At 39.6% G+C, this 25,959-nt stretch overlaps 1 protein-coding gene across 14 annotated transcripts in view; it reads left to right on the forward strand.

Moving 5' to 3' along the window:
* COBL (cordon-bleu WH2 repeat protein) overlaps positions 1-25,959 on the forward strand; it is a 162,396-nt gene that overhangs the window by 113,287 nt on the left and 23,150 nt on the right. For 12 of the 14 annotated variants that reach the window (XM_076330261.1, XM_076330270.1, XM_076330263.1 and 9 more), the window contains one exon: positions 22,924-23,236. In XM_076330261.1, coding sequence (XP_076186376.1) covers positions 22,924-23,236 — 313 coding nt within the window. Of the gene's footprint in view, positions 1-2,157; positions 2,466-22,923; positions 23,237-25,959 lie in introns of those variants that run through there. The other 2 variants (XM_076330273.1, XM_076330275.1) reach the window with 1 other exon arrangement.

Consider the following 25,959-nt stretch of genomic DNA (forward strand, 5'->3'; position numbering starts at 1 on the left):
GCCTCAAGCAGTGCAAATAGGACTTTGGCGGTAGATTCAAAGAACAAAATTTTCAGTCTTCCTAACTCTAACCTCAGTAAATGTGTTTTCTCATAGAACAAGGTGGGAAGGAGGATAAGCTACTGATGCCAGCTATTGATGAAAGGCATATTTGTTCTGAAATCAAAACAGCTTTCTCTGATGAGGATTGTGGTCTTCCTTTGCTGAGTGGGTGACTGTCAGCAGCAGTTTGTCTTTCACAAGATGAGATTCCCATTCAGAAATTAAAATTCTGTGATTGTGTGGAATTTAAATTCTTGTTCCTTACGATCTGCCACTGTCTGTGGGGCACCGTGCCTCACCCCTCATTCCTTCCCAGCAAACACACAGTTGTCCCATTGTGCTTTGGGGAACCCATGTTGAGGAATTTTCATTTCATAGAGGATGGTGGTAATCGCTCTTGATGGAGTTTTCCAAACTTATGTGGAGTGTAAGTCATTCATGAATAGGGCCTTTAGTAAGATAGTTGGGCTTTTCTGACTCTAATGGTAAGAATCTCTTCCACAAACAAGAGTTACGATTGTTCCTCACAGTTTTTGCTCTTTAATCTTTTTATTCTCATGACATGACCTTTCCTCTTAACTTTTGGTCTGGTAGACCCTTAGCTGCATGTTGTGTGCATGTCTAAAATGATACGTTTACGGGATCCTTTCTCCTTCCTTATCTTACTAATCAGATTGTTCATGGCAGCACTTTGGGAATGCAGAAATGGAGATTGTCACCTCAGTTGCACGGCGTTTGGTTATATCACATAGCTTGTGAAGTTCCCAATAAATGAGTCAACAGTAAGCTCTGTGCTACTTACTTCAGGTAAAGAATGCACATGTTGAAACATTGCTGCACCTAGACGAGCAACTAAAACATGCTGCCTTTAAATGTTTTCAACTAGCTCATTAGAATAGATGCAATATTCCTGTGAACCTCCATGATTAGCCCTTTATTTGGCTTGTTATGAACTATCATTAAGAAATGCCGTAAGAAATTAAAAGCTGTTTGAAAAAGAATAAACAATTCACGTTCTTGTAGAGTGAGATCCTGAAGTTAAATTCTTCACTCTGACACTGGATAAAGTACTAGTGAACTCAGGGTTCGCACTGGCTAAGGGCTTGACAACTGATTGATTTTTAAATTTTGGAAAGCGTTCTGTCCGTAAAGAAGTGAAACCATGATTTGAGAGTGTCTTTGTTTTTAACTATAGATCAAAATAATCAATCATCACTTAACCAGAAAGTTTGAAAGAGATGAAGGGGTGGGTATAAGCATTTCCAAGTTATTTTGTGTAGATGACGTGTATACTACTAGTTGATGGATAATACCAGGTTAATTTTAAGGAACAAGGAGAACAAAAAGGAGCCTTGTCCCCATATCTAATTTTTAATGTTTTTTCATTATATCATTGATATATTAACAGGTAATACAAGCCACTTGACAAAAGCTGTCACAGTTTCACAAGCAATTTGGTCATATTTCTTCAGTCACCTTAGATATATATCTAGTCTTTCACAGTCATTGGGGATAGTCTCTAAGGGTTGGACTTTGTTAACTTGAAGCAAAAATAGTAGAGAAACTCACAGAGAGGAAACTACATTTTCTTACATGTGGTTCTAAATTAATTGAGAACTGCAGGCTGCTGAGTAGGGATTTTTGCTGGCCTGTCATAGTGCACTGCCTCAGAAGGCATCTGTCAAGTGACCCAGCCTTTTCTTTCTTAGAGATGGTCTTTAAAGCAAGAAAACTTGCAAGTGTGACTTAGGAGTCTTATACTGCCATCGCTGCTCTTACTCATCCAGCCTGATCTAAGGCTAAAGAATAAAGTTGAATCTCCAACATCATCTATCTTGTACCTTCTGGAGAATAAAATTCAGGCCAAGTAAAGCAGAATTTGTAGACATGCTGCCTGTCAGTAGGTGTCGTGCTGTTGGGATTGAATTAGCTTATACATGAACCCAGGGAGTTAGTCTCAGAGCATCTGTGGGATTCCGAATTTTAATACATGTGCCCATGCACCTACACCTCCTTTGGGCGTCTGATTCTTTAACGTTACTGAGCATGCTAGCCATTCTGCTCTGACCTACACAATATTTATAATTTTATCCTTTTACTTTTTTCCTCCAACAGTTTACTGTTGTGCATCATTCCCTGCATATACCAAGCGCGTCTGACAGACCTTGCCTCTTCCTATGACCTTCATACCTCTGAACCTCCTGTTGCCTCTGCTACCCTGATTCTTCTGTTGCCTTCCTTCCTCCCTGCTGGAAAAGAACCTTTTTTTCTGGCTGAGATTTTGGCTTCCTTTCTTTTTGAACTCACACATTCTCTTTTAATTACTATTGATTATTTTTGGCCGTGGTTCATACTCATTTGTGAGATGTATGCTCCAGAACTGAATGCTGTGTTATATAAATCTATATATCAGCCTCAGAAAGATTATCCGTACATTTGTCTGTTCTTTTTCAAAAGATTCTCTTTATTTTGAGCCACGGTTTAATTTGATTTGGTGTTTCAAAGAGTGTGTTTTTGGGACGGGGTGTCTTACTTTCAATACTATCTAAAGATTTAATGAAAACTTCCTAAGAACATTTTTTGGTTTTTTCTGTTAGCCTAGGTATAACATTTTACATCCTCTGTTATAGTCTATTTTTCTTTCATTGCATATGTTTTGTTCCTTTGGAACAAAACTAGAACTGGGCATGGCCTAGCCAAGTTGAAGTGCAAGATTCTTTCTGTATCTTGGCTATCAATCAAGCTGCCGAGAAAAAAAGAAAGATCTGTTGGATCTATAAGGGGCCTAAAAGGAACACTAAGAACCAGTACCAAATGCACTAATTCACAGGCTTTATGTCTGCTTTCATCCTGATGCTTAGTATGAGTAATTTTATCTTGATGCTGGAGACATCCTGTGCAAATCAAGGTGTGTGTTCTATTTCTGTAACAAAAGATGCAAACACTGTTTGCTCAAGATAAATCTTGTTCCACAAGTCTCCTTTTTACAGTTGTACTAGGAATATTCAGTGAGTTATAATTAAAATATCAGCTATAGGATTGTACTTACCGAAAACTTCTTTGCGCTGAAGAAAATTCTTCATGTGAACGGCCCATAAGCCATGTATTTTAATCATTCTGAACTATAAACATAGGTTTTATGAGTTGCAATTGTGCACACACCCAGAACTATTCTGACCTCACATGTACTGTGATTTAAGACATTTATGTTATTTAAATGAGTGAGTTGCAATTCATAACTCTAATTTAAATGATGAAAAATTATTGTTTTACCCTCAAGCAAATAATCGCGTTCGTTTTGAATCCTTTCCAGGTAGGCAAAATGGAGAATAAGAAAGCAAAGCATTCCTGCAGATAATGTGAAACGTGACTAAAAAGGGTTTTGACGGTTTTTAATACAAATACGACATGCAGTTAATAAGTTTTAAGTGATGCTTCAGAAAGTATACTTAATACCCTAAGGGTCTTTAATAAAAGTGGAGTAGAATTGAACTCTCTGCACTGCCAGGTACTTTGTAATAGCTTCTTAAGACAGGACAATGGTTTAATTGTAAGTCTTCTCTTAAAAAAAAAACTAGTAGGTGTTCACAGTGTGAAGATTAAGAACCTAATTTACCCATTCTCATTACTCTATTTACATCCTATTTGTAACTCCACAGAGTTACATGCCCCATGGAGTTCAGACTAGTATAAAAATGGAATAATGAAGTGGTGAAACAAAGTTTTTTACATTGAGTATGATGTAGAAGTACAGTGTATTGTAAATGCAGTTCTTTGCATTGACACCAGTTTAGCTTAAAGGAGGCTCAAGTTGTCAACAAAATCACATTTTTGATGAAAAAGTTTCCTTGCTTTGAAGGAATACAGCTATGACCCCTCTCCACATAGCTGAGAAGTTTGCTGTTAAAAGCTGTCTCTTTTCAGGTGGTCTGCTCAAACTTTTGAAAGCTCTAAGTAAAAACTCAAAAAGGTCATTACTCATTGTTAATTTACTTTTTTTTAATTAAAATGCAAAATTTGCCTCTCAAAATATGTTTGTGGGAATTAACATTTTCTGTGAAATTCCTATGTAAAATATTTTAATGACCGGTTTAAGCTAGCCAGCTCTGCCTTTCCAAATAAAAAAAAAAATTCCTTGCTTATGCTAGCTCATATCCTTTGTTTCTTACAATTTCCTAAGTGCCAGGTACATATATAGTAGTAAACAGAACTTAAAAAAAAGAAGAAAAATCGCTGCATCTTTACAAGAAATCATCTTAATTATAAGAAATTATACTTACACTATAACATTAGCATGTTTAAAACCTCCCATGACTCTACACAGTGTGGGAAAGAACTTTCAGTGACACTCATTAAATACAAATCTGTTCAGTGGAATTGCATAGATACTCTGTTTCACAACTGTTAATTTATTAATAGTATGTGTGCAAGGGGGTAAAGTGTTTAAGCAAAGCGTGATTATGGGAACGTGAACTCGCCGGAAGTTTGGTTCACGAGCACCAGCTCAGCGCCGAGGCACAGTCAGGGAATCCCTGCTTGTTTCAGGCTTCGACCCAGGATTTCTAACGTCGCCTCAATTCGGCTTCTGGAAGAGAATGAGAGTTTTTCTGTCGTTTTCAATGAGAGGAAGAAATGTCAGTTTAGCTCAGTTTGATGGAGTCTTAGGTTAGCAGTGATATGAAAGGACATTGGCTCGGTTTTACTCCTTTTATTTTAACCATGGAGACATTAGTAGTGTAATGAGAATGACACGGAGAAGTTGATAACAAATTGACTACTATACTACAATTTTTCACCAAAATGCTCTTACCAGAGTTAGTAAGAAACACATTTAATGTATTCAGGATTTTTCTGCACCACCAAACAGCATTGCTAAAATACTGTCCTTCATGGTAAGATATCTGAGGTGAAAAACAAATAAACAAAAAAACCCCAACCAAAATTGGAAAATATTATTGAGCCCTTTCAGGAGGACAAGTAAATGCATAGATAGCTTATAAATCAAAACAAATTCCAGTGTTACGATTCCAATGTCAGTGATATTCAGTGCTGTTAGGAAATAACGACAGATGTATAATTTATGATTAAACCCCTTCTGATAGATGATGAATGTGCTCAACCCCTACGAAAGCCAGTGAATTAGAAACAGATTAAGCTTCCCGGAGCACAGATTTTTACCAAATGGCCATATAAAACTTTTTTTATGTTGACCACCAGAGGGAGCCGATGTTGTCACATATCTGCAGTAGGTAGCAAGTGAGAATAATGCTAAAGATGAATTTTAAGCTAATAGATACCACATTTATTTATACAAAGATTTTCAGTTCTTTAAGAATGCCATAAAATTAAACCTAGTTTACCGAGTTGTTTTGTTCAGCAACTAAAAAGAAAAATAATTCTTTTTTCTAGATTTTTTTAAAATAGTTTCATCACAAATAGGAAAATGAAGATAAAATCATATTTGCAGGTGATGCCACTGTGATGGCATCTTCCAGACGTAAGCTCAAATTTTTACTCTAGGCATTTTTGCAAAGGGTGGTGCCATGTTGGGTTGGCTATTATATTGCATAGACATTGCCTGTATATTTATGGCAGCTGTGTTCAAGGTGTGGAAATTAGTGCATATAGCTGGTGTATGTGCTTAAGAACAAGTGCGTAGGAGTAGGTCCGGTTTAGTGCCAATATAGAAAGGTGTGCTCTGCTAGAAAGGTTTATCAGCTTGAGTTTTAGCATTTTAAAAGCATGAGCAGATTGTTTTAGTATCCATCCTCTTTCACAGACAAATGACTTCATTACCAGCAATTCAATCATTCAGAGACTAAAATCTAGGATTCAGAGACTCTCCAAATGTCCTTAAATGTCTTTTCTACATGTAATGCTTTCTTTTTTTTTTCCTTAGGATTGAAATCTTTGAGGATTGAAATGAATGTTGTCTTTCTCACTGAGCAGCTGGATTTTTTTCTTTTCCAGTGTCAGGGCTGTAGAATACTAAACTTTGAACTCATTCCATTTTTATCTTTAGAAAATGTGCTGCTGGTTCAGAACCAAAACTTATTCTGGGCAGGTAAAATATGGAGAGAATATTCTAAATATATGAATGGAAAAAGGAAATACTTCTCTTTTTGTTCATTTTTAACTGGAACTATTTAAAGCTGTCCATGGCACCTAGAGTGCTCAAGTAAGTGCCAAGGGAGAGTGAGTGGTAGAGAAATCATCCAGTCCAAATTGTATGATGAATTGCAAAGGCCTATGATGCATTTATTTATTAAACATATGGCCATGCAATCTATCATATGCCCATCATCTGTCCCTGTATTCTGCATTTGTAAAGTAAACGCTGTGGTCATGATTCTCATACACTCATCATTTATGTTTACAGCCACTTTAAGCCCTCTTTATTGTTCCATTCCCATATAAAAGTGCCTCTTTGTGAGAGCTGGGCCGTGTGTGTGTATATAAGACAGCAGTACTGTCTTCCGAACTTGGCTTCCAGTCACTACCATGACTCTCAATATATATTTAGTACATGCAGTAGGCACCATTTAACTTTCCATACTAAAATACATGTTATTTTAGAAGACAGAATGTAACTTATTCCATCCCTCCAAAATTACAGCCATGTTGTGTTCTAATGTCATTGCAAAACTATGAACTCCCTCCTCAAGGACAGTGAGACAAACTTGCTGTCACTGTTTACACACTTCTTGTTCAGATATCTCATGTATAGTATGCAGATAGGCTTCTGTATAGCGCCTGTATGGCTAGAGAAGTCCACTGTTCAAATTCATAAGAAGTTGACAGAACAAAAAGTGACATAATTAATTCTTTGTTTATCCAGAAGAGCTTGCACGTAATAAACTCTGCTGATTTTTGCTCAGGTGGAGAAGGGGGAAGGTGATCTCGTATTTTTGTATGCAAGAATCAGCTGCTTCATTCCTTGTTTATTGCATATTCTTCTGTGATGCTTTGACTTCAAGTGGTAAATGACTGTTGAAAGGATCAAGCCCAGTGGCAAGAATGAACTGCTTTAGAAGTTGATAACATACTGAATAGGTATCAACTACTGAGTCCTATAAAGGGAACATCCCTTGAATGTTCCTTGAAATTGAAAGATACTTTTTTTTCCTGATCAGTTCTAATAAGAAAATTGTACATTTGGGTCACCGGATCTGCTTCATTTTTTCATGCCTTGAGAAAGTTCTGAAGAAAGAGGCTCAGTCCTGGGTAAAGGTTACACCGGTTGGAAAGGAAGTGTTTTGTATTCCCTTACGTGTTCACTCTGCTGCCTGCCACAGTATTGGAAATAATACCTGTGATTTTGCAGACTTTGAGGCAGAAGTCAATCCTACTGTAAGGGAGCACAATTCCTTTGAATATAACAAAATATTTTCTGGTTGCGTTAAGTATGGAACTGGACTCCAGTGAATCTAATAGTCTTTCTAGCCTCATTTCCTGATATTTAAGTTTTTAACTGGTTATTTACCTATTTCATAGAGCGTGGAATAAACCTTAGCTTCACATTTCCCATCCTGACTAAACGTAAAGACATTTCTCTTCTAATTCCCTTGCAGCCCAGCTCTGCAATCCAAGTGGTCTGTGGATAAACTGTGAATGTTTATTCTAAGTGAAACCAAATTCCCTGTTTTCCTCTTCCTTAGTCAAAATAAGAGCAGTTTAACTCCGTGAGCCGTACCTTTAATAACTGAGTGGCATCTTAAATGTACTCTGTTCTACTTGAACAGTGGAATATGAAGAAATCGTCACACCCATACAAGTAGAGAGACTTATGCTTTATCAGTAACAAGCTGGACTAAACATCTGTGTCCAGCCGAATACATGCACGTGGGGGGGGGGGGGGGGGGGGGGGGTGAGAGAACTTTAATCGTGGGTATGAATGTGAAGTTATGCTTGATTTACAGATTAGGTATGGGCCAAATCAAACTGGAAGGTTGGTATTTGAAATGGCATTAAAATTTGTGGTGCAAGATCCTACTGATTCAAATGCAGGCAATGCACAGAGAGCTACAGAAAGCAAACTGTTGAAAATTTTTGTATTCTCTGTTCCAGGTGGGTGATAATACCCATACCAACGTACTTGTCCGTCCTTAGAGATGCTCATACTCAGCTTTTCCTATTACCACTTCTAAGTCAGTAAACACTGACTAAAATGCCTGCCTGCTTTCTTCTAAGAAATTGAGAATTCTGGCCATGCACATTCACTTCTGCGTTTTAGGGCCTGAGGGAGCAAAAGGCTGAGAGCGGAGACAGAGTTTCTTTTGTCAGCTCCTTTTGTGGATTCCATAATTGGTTCCTGGCATGGATAAAAGAATTACTTTCCAACCTACTGTACCATAAGCAAAGGTGGGGTGTAATGGAGGACAAAGACCTAAAACAAAAGAAGACCGAGGAAAGAATGAGAAAGGAGGACTATGACTGACATTTTTTTTTTCTTTTAAGACTATTGTGATTAAAAGGTGAAAGTAAAGTTGCTAAATATATGGTAACCTCCCATAAACAGTGAAGGACTGGTAGGGGAGTATCTACTTACTTGTTAGAGCAAACAAACAAAACAACTAATTTTTTCACTTCAAGCATCTAATGAAAATTATTATTGATACCTGATCTTTAAAGCATGTAGGTTAGCATTTTTCTTCTTTTCTCTCCCATGATTGTTTCTTTCCTCAATTTTTTCACTTGACAAGAAGTTAAAAACTAAAGGGGAAAAAATTTTTTCAGTTTGTAAAAACATGAAAATTAATGGAGAATGTTTTTCAACATTTTCTCCTTAACTGAGTGAAAACATGCAACCAGCTCTATTTATAAGGTGTGTCTATAGGTGTAACAGTAAAGACTTGAATGTAAGAATTTAAGAACACTTATAATTCTTGAATTATAAGAATTTTGAAGGCTTATATAAGAATTATAAAGACTGTAAGAAAAACTAGTCTCCTAGCTTTAAGTTCAAGATAAGAATTTTCTTTACTTGACTTTTACTCGTAAGAGATGGAGCATTTTGGAAGCTAAACAGACTCTTACACTTGACTTGTTACACAGAAAGCCTCACAGTGGACTGCTAAGGTTTTTTGGGTACTACCAGTCTCTCAGACATGTTAAATCAATGCTCGGGAGTGACAGGATTCTTTTTTACCAGGTAAAACTTATCCTGCTTTCTCTCCAAAAAGAGGAAAGAGGTTTTTTTTTCCAGAAGAAATCTTATTTCAATTAAACACAACGTATGTGAACATTTTATTGATTATTTATAATTTAAATTTTTTTTTTTTTACTTCTCCGCTTGCCTTCAGAAAATGAGAACAATATGCTGATTAACTGACCAGTCAGTTAAAGTAACTTAGAGGTTTGAGTGTCCAAGTTTTCCAAGTGAAAACATTTGGTTAAAAAAAAAAAAAAGCACGCATATACTGTAATTTGCTTGTTTGCTCCACTCCCTTGTGGACATGCCCAGCTTCCTCTGTACCTGGCAGCTTTCCTGTTCTGTATTCATCAAGCTAATCAATGGGATTCAGATGTTCCTCAAATAAAATCATTTGTCTTCAGTCTGCTCTTACAAAGGACACAGATTGTACTAAAAAGGCTTTTCTTCACTTTCAGGGTACATTAAATACATGCCACTGTTCATAATACAAGACTTTGGCAATGTATCGATTGCATTTTTTTACACAAAAAATCCTTGCACGGGGAAACTCCTTGCGGTTTTTCCATGGAGTTAAATTAGTGCCTCTAAGAAAATTAGCAGACTGAAAGCAATGGAGACAGAAATCTTTAAACTTACATGCTGTAATGTGAAGAGTAATAACAAACCACCAGCTTGATTCTGTGCTGGTCTGATAGGGGACACTCTTGAGGCGAGAGGAGAGTTTTATAATCTCATGCTGAAATTATGAGCGATCAGGAGAATGAAGATAATGTTTGAGCATTACTGTACAAACTGTACTGTACAAAGTGGAACAATGGCCACTCAAACCTGCTAAAAAATTTTCAGAACACAAACCTTGTGTGGTGTTTTTAGGGAAAAAAAAATTAACTGGTTCTTTGGAGTTTAAAAGAGGAGGTGCTTGTTTTTTAAACATTCTTTTTTAGTTGAGCATAAGAAGGAGAACAAAAGGGGGTAATAATGGATAAAAAAGGGAAAAAATAGATGGAGGACAAAATCCCAGAAGCTTCACCTTCTTGCTTTTCAAATCCAAAATGGATGTTAGGATTTGGGAATGTTTCCTTTTTTTTTTTTTTCCTTTCTTCTTCTCCCCCCTCAGACCCCATCAAGTAATTCCGTAAACATTTCTTTTGGACTTCTGCATTAATGACTCAGTTCTCTGATATCTAAAACCCAGCACACTCTGGGTTGAAGCTTTGCTATTGTTCATAGCATCCTTCCCTCAGGTATCCCTGGTAGATAATAGAGAATGAGCTTTTATGTCAGCACATATATGAAGAAAGTCTCCTTGCTCTGTCCTTCTACCTCTTTATGAAACTTTTGGAACTGAACCGTAGAGTGTTACCCTTCCTGACTAATTTAGGAGAAGTTGGCAGCCAGTTTAAAAGTTACTGGAGGGTTTCATAGATAGACTTACAAACCTGCAACAGTGTGACCTTCTCAACCTAATTTCTTGAGGAACTGAGGCTAAAAAGAAAGAAACTCAAAGATGTTTCCAAATTTCCCGTAGGAAAAATGACCTTTTATGCTGATCCTAATTAAGCCCATTAACTCAGGTGAAAAATTCCCCAAACTAGCTTGTCTGTTTTGAGGGTATGATCATAGTGAACCTTCAAATTCTAGAAATGGCCCTGCTCCAGCAAAGCACTTAAGCATGCTTAATCAGGTACCCCATTATACAGCATGCACGTTATTATTGAATGAACTGTGTAAATGAAAGCCTTAAAATGCTTCACGTGAATAAAAATGCAGACAGATTTTCCCTGTGGGGATTCATCCCATGCAGGAGATACCTGCAGCTTTGCATTTTAATCAGTGAGTGGTCCGATCCTGCTCCCATTGAAGTCAGTGGCAAAACCCAGCTGCTGAAGTGGAAGCAGGTTCTGTTAGTAACAGTGCAAAATATGAAAGGGGAAAATTTATTCCAAGTGGGTGTTCAGGTGATGACCCATTTCTTGCATCAGGCTACTGTTCACCATAGCACCAGAGATGACACTGCCATTAACATTTTACTATCCACAAATCAGTACAGAGCATAACATCCAGTTACCACTCTTGCGTGTTTGCATTTCTTCCTCCTGGTATTTCAAGTTAATAGGGAAGGAGAGCCCCAGGGCAAAGCACGATTGATGAGATAATTGACTTCACAAGAGGACTATGAAAGAGTGGGCCAAATTCAGCTCTGACTTAAGTATTCCCATCTCTGCTTATGTCTGAAATAATCTGATCTAGAGTCCATCTGCTCACATCCAAAGAGGAGTGGTGGCATGACAGCAGAGCTCTTCTGTGAGCACTTTGTTCTCCACCTGTCCAATCTTCCTCTCCTTACTAGGCTCCCAGGGAGAGCTTCAGTGTACACTGCTGAAAAAGATAACCTCATCGCTAGAGCCTGAAGTGGAGTTCATGATACCCCACATTTGATTCTTGCCCCATGCAGTGATTTCTTGGCTATGTCTGTGTTACTGGAAAAGAAGTCTGTCTCTTGCCATCCTTCCATATAACCAATTGCCTTTATGGGCTTCTGCAGCATGTCTGTGGCTCTTTGCTGCTAGCATGGCCCCAGGGTGCCTGGCAGTGTTTTAGGTGGTGAGTGTGCTTGGCGTGCACTGTCCTGGCCTCGCTGCCCTCGATTTGCCCTGATCCCAGCATGGGAGTCTGGTTTTCAGAGTGCCTAGGAAATGTCCTTTGAAAATGGTACAATGCCCCTGTGGAGGGTATCGCACAAGATCTTCAGGGAGATACTTAGCGTATGCTGGTCCTCAGTTTTGTTCTCTGCAAGAATAATTCTTTCTTCACTGGGCAGTTTCAGACGGCAAAACGTCTTAGTGATGAGAAGTGTCCAGGTACTCCAAGCAGTGTCTCTCCAGGTAGATACTTCTATTGACATCGTTGGACGTCTTAAAAGCTATGAGAAATATGATAGCAGAGTAATCGAGTGTGAATGTGCAGTAGAATGTGTAATAACTAAACTCAGAAAAGAAGCATGCTTTTCTAGGTTAAAATATTTCTAGAAATATAATTGCCAAAGTAAACCACCAACCAAAGTATATTGCAAAGCCTGTTGTTGTTTGAACTTTGGAGAGGGAAGAAGGTATTCCATTGATCAGGAGGTCCAAGAGGAGTCAGTTAACGTACATGAAAAGAGGTCAGAGTAGAGTTTTGTGTCTTCATAGCACAGAGGTGTATGAAAATATTTTCATACCTATATTTGGAGCTAGCTGCTGAAAATCTTCTGTGAAGGTATTTATGTTATTGGTGGTTTGGCTGAAGCATGGTTTGGCCAATTAAATGGAGTTATTTTGTGCCGTCCTAATTGTAAGTTAGACAGGTGGTTTGTGCATGAAACATTTAATTTTCTCAGGGCTCTGTCTGACTTCAGATGATACTATAGATACTATCCTATACAAAGATAGAAGGTGATGTAAGGGAAAATGATGGATGCACTGATGGGGAACTGAAGGGTGACATCACAGATCTGAATGGACTGAGGTGCTGTGAGGATGGATAAGAAGAAAATCTACAGGAGTGATGAAATGCTATTTTGTTAACGACCACTCCAGCCTGGAGTTCACTCTTAGCTTTTGGTATTAAGCAAAACCAGTATTTGTTGCCATTAATGCCTAGTAAGTCTGCATTATTAGGAAGGTACTAAAAGTATTTTTTCTCATTTGTGCAGCAGTTCTCAATAGAAGTGCTTATATGCCCAAAGCAAGTATACTTTGTCCCCATCAACAGAAAGCAACTGTTCAAAATGTGTTATTTTTAATGTGTGTAATATCTAATGGCTTCAGTAATAGATAGCTTATTACAGATTGACCTGATTCTCTTCCACATTTCCTAACTTCTAAATCACTTTTAATCAGAAATAAATACACAGCTGTGAGTGGAATGGTGTCTCTGTGCTATGGAAAGAGCTCTTAAATCCCACAAATGTGTGTGTATGTATATGTATGTGCGTTTGGTCTAGGGTTGGGTTTTTTTGTCCCTTCTTTGCTGAGTTTGCTGGCAGCTGGTCTCTGGGGAAGGGAAGTATAATTACAATGCAAAAGTGTTTTATGTTTTTCTCCTCTGCATTATGCTAGAAATATGAAACTGTAGTAGAGATTTTATAGAATTGTTAACAGACAAACTAAGGAAGAGAATGAATTGATAAAACAGTGCATGAGGGGGAAAGATGGTGAAGTTTAAAAAGAAAAGTTGAGCAAATGGCCTTTTTTCTGTGGTCTTAAAAATCACCTAATAAAACATTGTTTTATTGCATAGATGCACTAATCATTTCTGGTTTTAATCGTTACACCGCATACGCTTTTCAGGCAATTTTATAGAGTGTGTTCTCTAAGGTGGCTCATGAAAATCACCTTCACAGTCCATTTGTTTAGATTCTGCAGCGTGCCTGAATGGAAGCTGACCCCCTCTGTAAAGGATGCGGATTGCCAAAACTATCACTTAAGTCTAATAATTCCCAGCAAAATGTGGAGAGTGGTTTATTTCTTCACCAGGCTCATTGTACTGGGCAGTCTCTGGTTTTAGATCTAGATTTTCCTTTCCCGCAGAGGCCTCCAAAGACCCCCGTGATCGATCACAGCATGTTACCAGTGTTACACATGGTGATATATGAAGTGCAAGTCCAAAGATATCTATTATATACTCTTAAATATATTTCTTTGTTATCCTGCTCCTCCAACCTACATTGTCTGCTTGTTCGTAGTCTTTTTGAACTGCATGGATTAGGCACACTGCCCCTCTCCTCACACCTAAGGAAAGGACCTACTAGAGCCGGGAAAGCACCTTGTGAGTCGTTCTAGCTTGCTGTTAACTTCAGATAGTGAACACCAGGAACTGTTGTGAAAGTCTCCCCATCATACTTTATTGTGTATAAAAGGAAATGAACAACTCACTACTGACTCATTTTTAAAAATATATCCTTCTCCAAGTGGCAATGTTCTCCAGTTAATCAAGGAAAGATCTACTTTGACACACGATCCTTTTCCTGTCAAAGAGCATTTTGCTCTTCATGTTGCTTTTGTGACATCTGATCCCTTTGAATAAGGAAGGCTGGTTACTGGCTATGGTGTGGACTCGTCAGAGCCTCAAAACAAGGCTTTTATAAAAGCAAGGAATTAGTAGGTTCAAGAGATTGCCAAAATGCAGAGGATGAAAAGCAGTTTAGCAATAGCAGCAGCATTCAAGGTCACATGGGCTTTGCAGAGGTCAGAGAGACTTTTTCAGTCATTGAAGAAAGGATTGTGGGAAAGAAATGGGGATTATAATAAGTCCAATATGTTAGTTTTCCCCTGTCTGAAAATCTGTATTGAATTAGTTCAGAAATTTTTATAGAATCATAGAATCACAGAATAGTTTGGGTTGGAAGGGACCTCTAAAGGTCATCTAGTCCAACCCCCCTGCAATGAGCACGGACATCTTCAACTTGATCAGGTTGCTCAGAGCCCCGTCCAACCTGACCTTGAAGGTTTCCAGAGATGGGGCATCCACCGCCTCTCTGCGCAACCTGTTCTAGTGTTTCACCACCCTCAGCGTAAAAAATTTCTTCCTAATATCTAGTCTGAATCTACCCCCCTTTAGTTTAAAGCCATTCCCCCTTGTCCTGTTGCAACGGGCCCTGCTAAGAAGTCTGCCGCCATCTTTTTTATAAGCTCCCTTTAAGTACTGATAGGCTGCAATAAAGTCTCCCCAGAGCCTTCTCTTCTCCAGGCTCAACAACCCCAACCCTCTCAGCCTTTCTTCACAGGAGAGGTGTTCCATCCCCCTGATCATTTTTGTGTCCCTCTTCTGGATCTGCTCCAACAGGTCCGTGTCTTTCTTATGCTGAGGGCTCCAGAGCTGGACGCAGTACTCCGGGGGGGGTCTCCCCAGAGCAGAGTAGAGGGGCAGAATCACCTCCCTCGACCTGCTGGCCACGCTTCTTTTGATGCAGCCCAGGATACGATTGGCCTTCTGGGCTGCAAGCGCACATTGCTGGCTCATGTCCAGCTTTTCATCCACCAGTACCCCCAAGTCCTTCTTGGCAGGGCTGCTCTCAATCCCTTCATCCCCCAGCCTGTGTTGATACCGGGGGTTGCCCCGACCCACGTGCAGGACCTTGCACTTGGCCTTGTTGAACCTCATGAGGTTCACACAGGCCCCCTTCTCGAGCTTGTCCAGGTCCCTCTGGATGGCATCCCGTCCCTCTGGCATGTCAACCGCACCACTCAGCTTGGTGTCATCTGCAAACTTGCTGAGGGTGCACTCAGTCACACTGCCTATGTCATTGATGAAGATATTAAACAGTATCAGTCCCAATACGGACCCCTGCAGGTTGCCACTCATCACCAATCTCCATCTGGACATTGAGCCTTTGATCACTACCCTCTGGATGCGACCATCCAACCAATTCCTCACCCACCGGACAGTCCACCCATCAAATCCATACCTCTCCAGTTTAGAGAGAAGGATGTTGTGGGGGACCGTGTCAAAGGCCTTACAGAGGTCCAGATAGACGACATCTGTAGCCCTTCCCGTGTCCACTGATGTAGTAACTCCATCATAGAAGGCCACTAGGTTAGTCAGGCAGGACTTGCCCTTGGTGAAGCCATGCTGGCTGTCTCGAATCACCTCCCTGTCCTCCATGTGCCTTAGCATAGCTTCCAGGAGGATCTGTTCCATGATCTTCCCAGGCACAGAGGTGAGACTGACTGGCCTTTAGTTCCCCGGGTCTTCCTTTTTTCCCTTTTTAAAAATGGGGGTTATGTTTCCCCTTTTCCAGTCAGTGGGGACTTCACTGGACTGCTACAACTTCTCAAATACGATGGATAGTGGCTTAGCAACTTCATCCGCCAGTTCCATCAGGACCTGCAGATGGATCTCATCGGGTCCCATGGACTTGTGCACCCTCAGGTGCCTTAGATGGTCTCAAACCTGATGTTCTCCCACAGTGGGTGGCTTTTCATTTTCCCAGTCCCCACCTTTGCCTTCTGCAGCTTGGGCGATGAGGCTCGAGCACTTGCCGGTGAAGACCGTGGCAAGTCTTCTTGTTTGCTTGTTTGGCAGGTGGTAAAAATAAAGGTCTGAAATGGGAGAGGGTATACTTGAAGTGGTAGTTTCCTCTGAGTCTTTGTAGAGGCAGCAGACAGTCTTACCTAGTGTTGTTTTGAGAGAGAGACTTGACAATAATTTTCAGCATAGGTTTGAAGAGAAAATCAAACGTTATTGCACAGACCTTCACAGTTGCTTGTACATGGAAAAAACAATGGAGGGACTGGGATACTCTTCAGTTCCCGCTCCCTGGCTTGATCCTATCTTGTATTGCCTTTGGTGTAGGAAACACCATTGCCAAAAAAGCTTTTGTAAAAGTTACAATACCTTTGTGTTCTGATATCAACTAACAGCAGACAGGTTTAACCTCAAGGGAATTGCTTAACTACCTCAAATTGGTAAGGCAAGTTAAATCAGTCCACATTGTATTTATTTTTCAACCATAGGAGAGTAGGTCTAGGTAGCTAAGTTAACTGTGATTAGCTTGGGATCGACTGTGGAAATGCTGAAGATCACAGGGTGTATCTAGTAATACTCCATATGTACCTTTCTGATGATATGTCTGATGAGACATGTCCTTTGTGAGTCTTTTAATTTTTATTATTGGCTAGCGTGTAAAGGAATGGATTTACTTTTGTTTGCAGGTTTTGTGCAGTAAGAATGACTGCAATTAAAGAACCTGTTGGAAAACATGAGCGTGGGGCGCAAGACTAGGAAGGAGACTGAAAATATCTCATTATGTGAGAACTGGGAGTCACATGCAGGACTGCGTGAGTCAGCAACGTGCCTTTACGGTGATGAAGCACTAACCACACGCTGGGTTGCACTAGCAAGAGCATAGCCAGCAGATCAAGGGAAATGATTACTCCCCTTTACCTGGCTGCCATGAAGCCACATCTGTCCAAAAGTGGGTTCATTTTTGAGTTCTGTGCAAGAAGGTAGTGACAAACCAGAGCAGAGGCAGCAGAGTCTGGTAGAAGGCATTTAAGATATATATGAAGGTGCTGAGGCAACAGGGCTTGTTCAGCCTGCAGAAAGGAAGGGTAAGGAGAATTTGAATGCTATCTTGCATCTGAAGGAGAAGGAAGAGCAAGCCAGAGTCTTCTCTGAGATTCACTGCAAAAGGCTAAGACTGCAACAGTGACAAGTTGCAGCTAGAAAAATTTCAATTTGGCATAAAAAAATGTTTTTTCTTTATGGGGAGAAGCATTAAACATTGCCCAGGGAATGATTTGTGATTTCCTAGGGAGGCTGTGAAGTCTCCATGCTTGGAGATTTTCAGAACTGAGCTGCTCAAGGTCCTGAGCAATGTTGTCTAAGCTGGAAGTTAGCCTTGCTTTGTGGAGGACATTGAACTAGGTGACCTCCAGAGGTTCTTTCCAAGTTAAATTATTCTGTGATTGTATGACCTGAATGAGCTGAACCAACATTAAGCTGCTCTACATCCTCATTTTGGAGGAGGGCTGGAGCTGCAGAGCATGGTTCCTCACCTCAGCATTTCCTGGCCTCACCTTCAGTTTCTGCAAGGCAGTTACAGGAATTGGGAGAGAAGGAGTGCCTCGGAGTTAAATCCGCTCCCCCACTCCCGCCATGCTATTGTTAATGTATAACAGAGGTCATTTATTTTCTCTTTGTTTTTTTTAATTTAAAAAAAATGAAAGTATGCATGTAGGCTGAAATATGCTAAGAAGCATATTGGATTAAAACAGACTTAATTGCGATAAATAGAGAGAAGTCCGCCCATTCTGTCTTGTGCTTTAACTGCTCACTGAATGGTTTTTAACACCTATCTCTACAACAAGTTTTTGATCGATGAGCAAAATGTAACCAGAACATATTGTACCTTTGTGAAAACTCTTAAGCTAATCCTGTGTTGTCCATTTTCGTAATCACTGTTAATCATTGCCATAATAAACGTTCTCTTTTCCCATTTCTTCCACCAGCCTTCTTCCAACTGTATGCAAAAATGTACACTTTTTTAATACTGGTCTTTTGTGATGGTCTAACTTTTTACTGCCAGTACAAATAATTAGAGCAGTGTTTCTTTCTGTTGCTAGAAGTTTTAAGTACTGTCAGTGAAATAATTATGTTGTAATTTGGGGATCATTAAAGAATTAATATTCTTTAACATCATGAAGTTTGTAATATTTTTTACAACTTCATTGTAATAGACCATTTGAACTACAGCAAAGCAATTTTAGTCCATGAAAAGAAAGTTTTTTGGCAGTGGAACAAGTGATGAAAGAAATTGGAAAATAATTACCAACCTCTTAGCAAGAACTCAGAGGAATTAGAGGAGCTCTGCATCTCTAAAACCATTACGAAGTTCAGATTATTCACCATGTAGGGGTTAAATCAACTGTTTCCTCTTTAAAAATGCTTTTGGATATACTGTTTCTGTCATTATTGAATGTGACAGTAAACCACTAGCAGTGCTGTAAAACCAGAAGGTCACAGCACTTAGCGAACAGTTAGAGCCTGACAAGACTTATGCCCTGTGCCCATTGGACTCAGAGGGAGTGATGGCTTGGGCTTTGGTGACTGATTTTGTAAGTCTGAGTAGGATATGTGTCTTTTGAACACTTAGGTCTGATTCTAATCTCATTCAAAGTCAGTGGTGGTTATTTTCATAGTAGTAATCAAAGTGAGTACTTTACCCATGGTAGTCTTCACCTATTGAATTAAATCTTCATTTCTGAAAGTGTTGATTGGCATTTAAACCAGGTGAGATTTATCTGTCTCCCCATCATTGGTATTCTGTATGAGTAATGTGTACATATATGCGATATCAAACTGCACGAGTGCAGATATGGCTCCTCTAAACTCGGGAGTTCAGTGTTTTCCTAATTACTTGCAGCCTATTGAGATTAAAGCGACAAGATCTCTTTTGTGTTAAACAAGAAGCTCACATTCTTTAGTGATGAGCTACTCTCCTCTTTCCCTCTTGGTGATCACGGGCAACATTCTTGCAAACAGACGTCCCAGTCCCCCCCCCAAGAAAGCCTTTGTAACTTGCGGTTGACCTCATTGTGCAGTGACAGCGCTGCTGCTGCTAAGCAGGGGCAGTCCCTGGTATAGCAGTTGCTTGGGCTTTGCACAGTCTGCAACCTGGAGCAGGACGTAGGTAAGCGGCAATGCAGGGCATTGAGGGACACTCTCCAATTTCACTTGTGGGTGAGATGTCCCATGGAGATTTCAGTATGACTTGGGGACCATGGGCCAAGTTCTTCACCCCTTTCAATATCACACTCCACCTGAAGCCAGTGAACGGGTGTCATGTTACTGAAAAAAAGTTCTTGGCATTGCTATATGTTTGGAAATGCGGACAGTCTTCTGAGGTACAGCAGTGTTTCAGTAATATATTATCTGTGGCAATTGTTATTTCTGTGTCCATTCCTGAAGTACTTGCTGAATATTCTGTCTTAACCTGGATGTGTCTACATGAGGTCTTGAAGATCAGAGCCCATACTGAAATCTTCTCAGTGTCATGACGGAGAAGAGAGGAACAAATGTTGAGATTTTTCTTTATTTGACCAACAGATAACCTCAGTAGCCGCCATTGTTGTGATCACACTGTGCTTAGTGGTGGTGGTTTTCTGCATGTGCACTCCTCTTGAGAAAAAATATGCAAAAATCACAAAGCAGAATCACATCTACTACTGCGCGTTACCCAGTTCTCTGTGTAGAATTAGAAAGTTTTAAAAGGTATTTTCTGGCTCCTGGAGTCAAGACCACTCAGTAAGGTTGAGATAGGCTTTTTTCATGTCATGTATCATTACCCAGTAATGCCCATCCATCTTCAGTTTGCACCAGTGGAGACGTAATCAAGCGTGTAGAAGGAAGAATAGATTCTTACTTAATCCATCCAAGGATGGCTCAACTTTAAAACAGGGGTGTTTTAGTGCTGCTCTTAGCTGAAACAAGGTTGTTAGCATGACACAGAACTGTAGCAGTCATGTTTTATGTGTGTGCTTTCACGTTCAGACTAATAGTAGTGGCAATCAAAATGGTTTGCCTCAGCCAGCAACTCTGTTCAGTGCCATATCTTAACTGTGTTAAAAATTAATGGATCTTCTTGATGAAGATAAAAGATTAGGGAAGCACTTTGACAAACTGGTAGGCTTGAAGAAAGGGGGACATTTTGGTTTTCCTTGACACAGGGAATTTAATCGTTGACTAGAAAGATGTCTTTCTGAAGTTCTGTGCCTCAGGATAAAACTGCTGTTGAATGAGGAGGTTCTTACACTGGACTGGATGGATTCAGCTGCCGAGATCCAGACTTAACAGATAGGGATTGATTCGCACGTGGACCCTGATAATAAGAGAATTGGTTTTTGTTTTGTTTGTCAATATGTGGGAAGACTGGGCTGGGGGATGGAGATCCTGCTGTAGAACAGCTTGCTGAATCACATCAGAGACTTGAGTGTTGTTACTACAGTAGGCAAGTAGGGCTGTGTGACCAAAAGGGTCTAAATCCCTGAGCAGAAAGATGCAGGAAATAGTTGCAGGCAGGCGAGAAGAGGATGAGGAAATGAGAGAGACAGCTAGGGAGGAAAAGCCTGCCATCCTTGTGTCAGGAACTGGAAGTGGGTACTTTGTTATAAATTGCTGTGCCAGCTATGGGATGGAGGTCATTTATGGCATCCTGGTGACAATAGATGTGGCCTGTGTTATACAGAGGTCTCTTTGCATCAAGGTATACTGCATTGTGCATTGCTTCAAAATCTTCTCATGTGCTTCCACTCTTCAACTTCCACTCTTTAATTTGATTTCTTTGCTATCCTACTTTGTTCTGTTTTTAACATATTGTAGCTTTTACTAATGCTTTGGTGGTGAGTTGTTACTGGGGGGTTTTGTTTGTTTGAAAGCCAAGCAGGCCATATAATCTTACCTGTTTGTTTACTGTCTATTTTTGTGGGGCTTTATTATTTGGAATTTAATGTAAAATTATTCGTATTTCTCCTTGATGTTGGTGTTTTCCTTACTGTAGTTCTGTCATGAGCATATTCTAATCCATTCAGTGACACGTATGTAGTTGCTATAATTGCCATTTTTAGATGGAACGATCTCTTGGATTAAATCTGGAACCTAGAGCTAATGTTGTAGAAAATAAGGTCAAAGAAATCAAGTAACATTACTTCCAAAGTCGCAATAGAGTCTTTGGATCATCTTCCATCATTAATATCGATGCTTGACAGCACTTACAACTTTAATCATGATTTGTAACCCTCTGAATTTTATTGCTTCTGCTGTCAGAAATCAATTTCAGTACTTAATGGCATCTTGTAACCTCAGTCAAGGAGAATGTTGGTTTGATTTTTATTTTAGTTTTACTCAAAGCTTCACTGCTAAGCTACACCCTTACAAAATTATTTCTGTGATGTTTTTTAACAAAGTTGTTTTCAGTTCTCTGATTTAAAGAAAATACTTTTGTGTATACACATAATACAGAAGTATTTCTCTCTGTTGATCATTTTTATTGACCTGTAGCTTCATGTATGCTTCAAAAAGTTGTAGATTCTGACCCTAAAAAACAGTGGAGTGTATGTTTAATCTTAGTCATGCTTGTAGACCTGGGACTTCTCATATAATTAACATCCACCACAAGTGTCTGCAGGATCAGACCATAAACTATTGTTTAATCTTCCTTTTGCTTACTGAGGTTGAAGAAGAGAACGGAGCACACTTATAATTCCAAATTAAACATTTAGATTAGTCTTTATTGATTCCTTTTAATCAAAAGAAGTGTGTTTGGGCTTGATTCTGTCTTTGGTCACTAAATAATTTCAGTCGTTGAAATTATTGACCTTGTTGGGAGTTTCCCTTTAATGGCATAATTGCAGCATGGAATCTAGAGTTGCACATTTCTTAAGGGAAGTAACAAAATTGTATTTTTCACCAAAAAAACCCCAAAACAAACGAAAACCCAAGTAGCTCATAGGAACCAAACTGAAACAGAGTACGAAAAATTGTACTGTGTCTAATCTTCTCTCAAAATTTGCAACTTTTAAGAGAGTTAAACATTCCAAGGGCCTATCCCTTGATCTCCTTTATAAATGACTAAACATTGGAAAAGGTTCTGCTTTAAGCATAATAGTGTCTACTTTTCTGTACACTTATTAGTAGATTTTGTATGCTTTGAAAAAGAGACAATTGTTATTCTCCCGCTTAACACATAGGAAATTGAAGGGTGGTAAAATAAAGTGTCACCCAGTGGGCCAGTAGATCTGTGCTGCCCATTTTTACCTGTGTATAGACTTCTTATTGGAAATGTCATGATCTGTTTGGCAGCATGGAAGAGGAATAATGAGATTATGTTGTCAGAAGCAATAACAGGAGTGATTTCTTGCACCACATGATTTAAACTTTGGTCTAATTCCCCAAGAAACTGTCCCTGGAAAGTTTTTCTTCATAGAAGTCAGGAAACTGATTTGCTATGAAAGTTATAAAACCCAAACTCTGCAGGACAGGCATAGCAAACCACCTTTCTAAAAGCAAAGAAGGACAAAATTTTTGTCACTTTTCAAATCATCTTTATCCTATACAAATATTGAGCTCTATCCTACTATTTCTAATGTATTTCATGTGTTTTTTTCCAATTACAAAGGAATAGCTCTCTGTGTTTGATTTATGTACTGATGACTTTCATCTAACTTTCCTTGCTATATTTCATTTAGAGAGCCTGCTGCCTGCACATGAAAATGTTTATGTAGTGGATGACATGGTTCTGGAGCTATCAGAGGTGGAAGAAACAGCATCAGAAAGCAGCTGTTTTGCATCTGAGGACACCATGGAAGACTCGGGTGTTGTGAGCTCCCCATCTGACGTTGTATCTTTGGATTCACAAAATGACGGTATGAAGTTGAGAGACATCAAGCTGGTCAATGGCTATGTGGACTCAGCTGAGGCAGATGCAATGTATGGCGCAGAGACATGCCCTGTAAAGAACACCTGTTGCGATAGCGTGGGATCTGACAGTGCTCCACAGAGGTAAAAGTTTATTTGCAACCAGCTCTTGGAAAATATCTTGCCTGTCCTCTTTGTAGGGAATCATTTAAGAAAACCAACTTCTTCTTTCTTCTGCTCTTTCATAAACCAGTACCAATGCCAAGTGACTCCTCCCAGTGAAAAGCTCACTGCCAAATCCCCTCCAGTGACATACTTGTAGCAACAGGCAAAGGTCACTTTTCTGTTTGAACTTGTAGTTACATTTCTTGCAAAAGACCGCTGCCCTCCAGAGTTGATTTCTCCAAGAAGTCTGAAATAATTTTGTTACAGTTTGGTTTATTTTGTAGTTCTCACGGCATATGAAGTGCTTAAAATGTTACTATATATTGATCTAGAAAAATGACATGCAGGTCATAAAATGGAAAATTCATAAAATGGAAAAATCCAAGCCACTGAAAGCCAGGTGGAAAAGGATTGTATTCAGTGAAATTTGGGGTTTGGTTTGTGGGTGTGTGCATGCATATATATGTTCACCTAATGCTAACCTCCACTGGCGTTATACCTTGGGGGGGGGGTTCAGCATATTTCCTTTTTTTTTTTTTTACATAAACAAACATTTTCCTGCAGTTTTTGCAAGAAAATACGAGAACCTCAAATTTAACTAGAAACTGCCTTCAAGCACAAGTGACTCTGACACTGTTTGTTTGCCAAAACTCACATAGTTGGTGGCGGGGCTGCAAAGGGAACCCAAAATTTATAGGACTTTGCAAATACAAACTGGCCAAATAGGAAGCTGTGCCTCCAGCAAGGAGGGTGGCCTGGTAATACTGACAGGGATCCGCTCTGTGTGATGCTGCAGAGTCATGGGACAGGGGCCAGAAATTCCTCTGAATTCTCAGTTGACACAGAGTCTGTGCTTTCTGGTCTCTCTCCATTCAGCTGCTAATCTGTAGTCCCTTCATAAGAGCATGTATCATGACCTAGTTATTTCCTTCCACACATTTCTGAGGGAGAACTTCACCTTGGATCATGCAGTGGGCGATAAATTAGGGATAAATTAGACCAAAGTCAGTATTTAACCTATAGGAATGATCTCAGGGCTTTTCTTTATCTATCAGTATCAATGGGGACAAGATCAAGCCTCACTTAGATACTTGCTCAACAATACATTTTTCTCATGATTTGTCCTTTTACAGTTTCTTAGGTCCTGATGCAGTCTCTATTTGGAGGATTAGATAGACTGGTATAGTAACTGCAATTAACATTCCAAACCTGATCCAAAAAAGCAGTATTCATTTCAGTAGACTTAGATTGGGCCTTGTAAGATAACTAAGCAATCCAGCTTTCCTCGAAATGCAGCATCTAAACTGGTTAGGAAAACACATGTGCACATTGAGTTGTGGGGGGGGAGGGGAGAAGTTACCATAATGTTGAGCAAAGACATCAAAGCAAAGCCCTGTCAGAACAATCCTAATCAGCAAAAAATATTTTGGACTTTTTCTGGTTTTCTAGTCAAATAAAAGATTGACCACTGGTCATTGAGTGACACACTCCCTCTTGGAAGTCAGTGTTCTCTTGAACACTTCTCTTGAAGTGTTCTCTTTCACTTCAACCAAAGGTACATACTCTGTACGTTGCACTGAGATTTACCTTTGCCACACAAACGCACAAAATTTTTAATAGTTGGAAAGAGTGCACATAGAAGAGACAATGGGCCCCCAATTCAAAAGAGAGATTGGCAAACTGGAGAGAGTCCAGAGGAGAGCCACTGAGGGGGCTGGGGCACTGGAGCACACGAGGTGCGAGGGGGAGAGGAGGCAACTGGGTTGTTCACCTTGCAAAAGCGATGTGGGTAAGGAGGGACCTGACTGCAGTCTTTCCCTAAACAAAGGAGGACTATGAGGCTTTTTAGGGATACACAGTGAAAAGACAAGAGGCAACCGTCACCAGCTGCTGTAAAGAAAATAAAAATTGAATATAAGGAGGAAATTCCTGAAAATGGGAGCAGTTAAGCAGTGGAAAAGGTTGCCCAGAGAGGTCAAGGAATATCCATGCCTGGAGGGTCTCAGAACTCAGACAGGCAAAGCCTTGGGCAGCCTGGTCTGGCTTTGAAATTAGCCCTGCTTGGAGCAGGAGGTTAGGCTAGGCTTCCAACTTAATCTTTTTTGTGATTTTATCATGCTAAATATTCTGTATTTATCTAATATGTCCATAATTTTAAAAGAGTGGTTTTAGACTGAAATAGGAGACAGTTATTGTTGTTTGGGGAGTGCGGTTATTTTTCATAAATTCTGTTTATTTTTTAGGCTCTGGGACAGCAAAATTGCTTCAGATCAACTTTAGGGTATAGCAGAAACTTAACATTTGTGATTTATTTTAATCTTACGTCAGCAACCACTTAGATTGCCACAGCAGCGATGCTGATAGTAATATCTTTTACACTTTTATGCTCTGAATGTGCCAGTAATATTTGAAGGTAAATCCAATTCCACTCCTAGCCTATGTTTGTAAACAAACCAACTTTGAAAATTGTGCTTGTCTAAATCCTTTTGAGGTCAACTTGCTAAGTTTTCAAAAGCCACTTCCTAAGTGTAGAGGGAAGGAAAAAAATAAGGAGTTTTTTTTAAACCTATTTGTATGAAATTCTTGTTTTGGTGGGCTATAAATCAATTCTGAGTACAATTCTGAGTACAGCCAAATTTGGAGAACATCAGTTTCAACTTCCACTGTCAGAGCAGCTGCCACCCCACTAATAAAATCTGTTG

This window comes from Aptenodytes patagonicus, chromosome 2 (genome assembly GCF_965638725.1).
Source record: "Aptenodytes patagonicus chromosome 2, bAptPat1.pri.cur, whole genome shotgun sequence".
Taxonomy (NCBI): domain Eukaryota; kingdom Metazoa; phylum Chordata; class Aves; order Sphenisciformes; family Spheniscidae; genus Aptenodytes; species Aptenodytes patagonicus.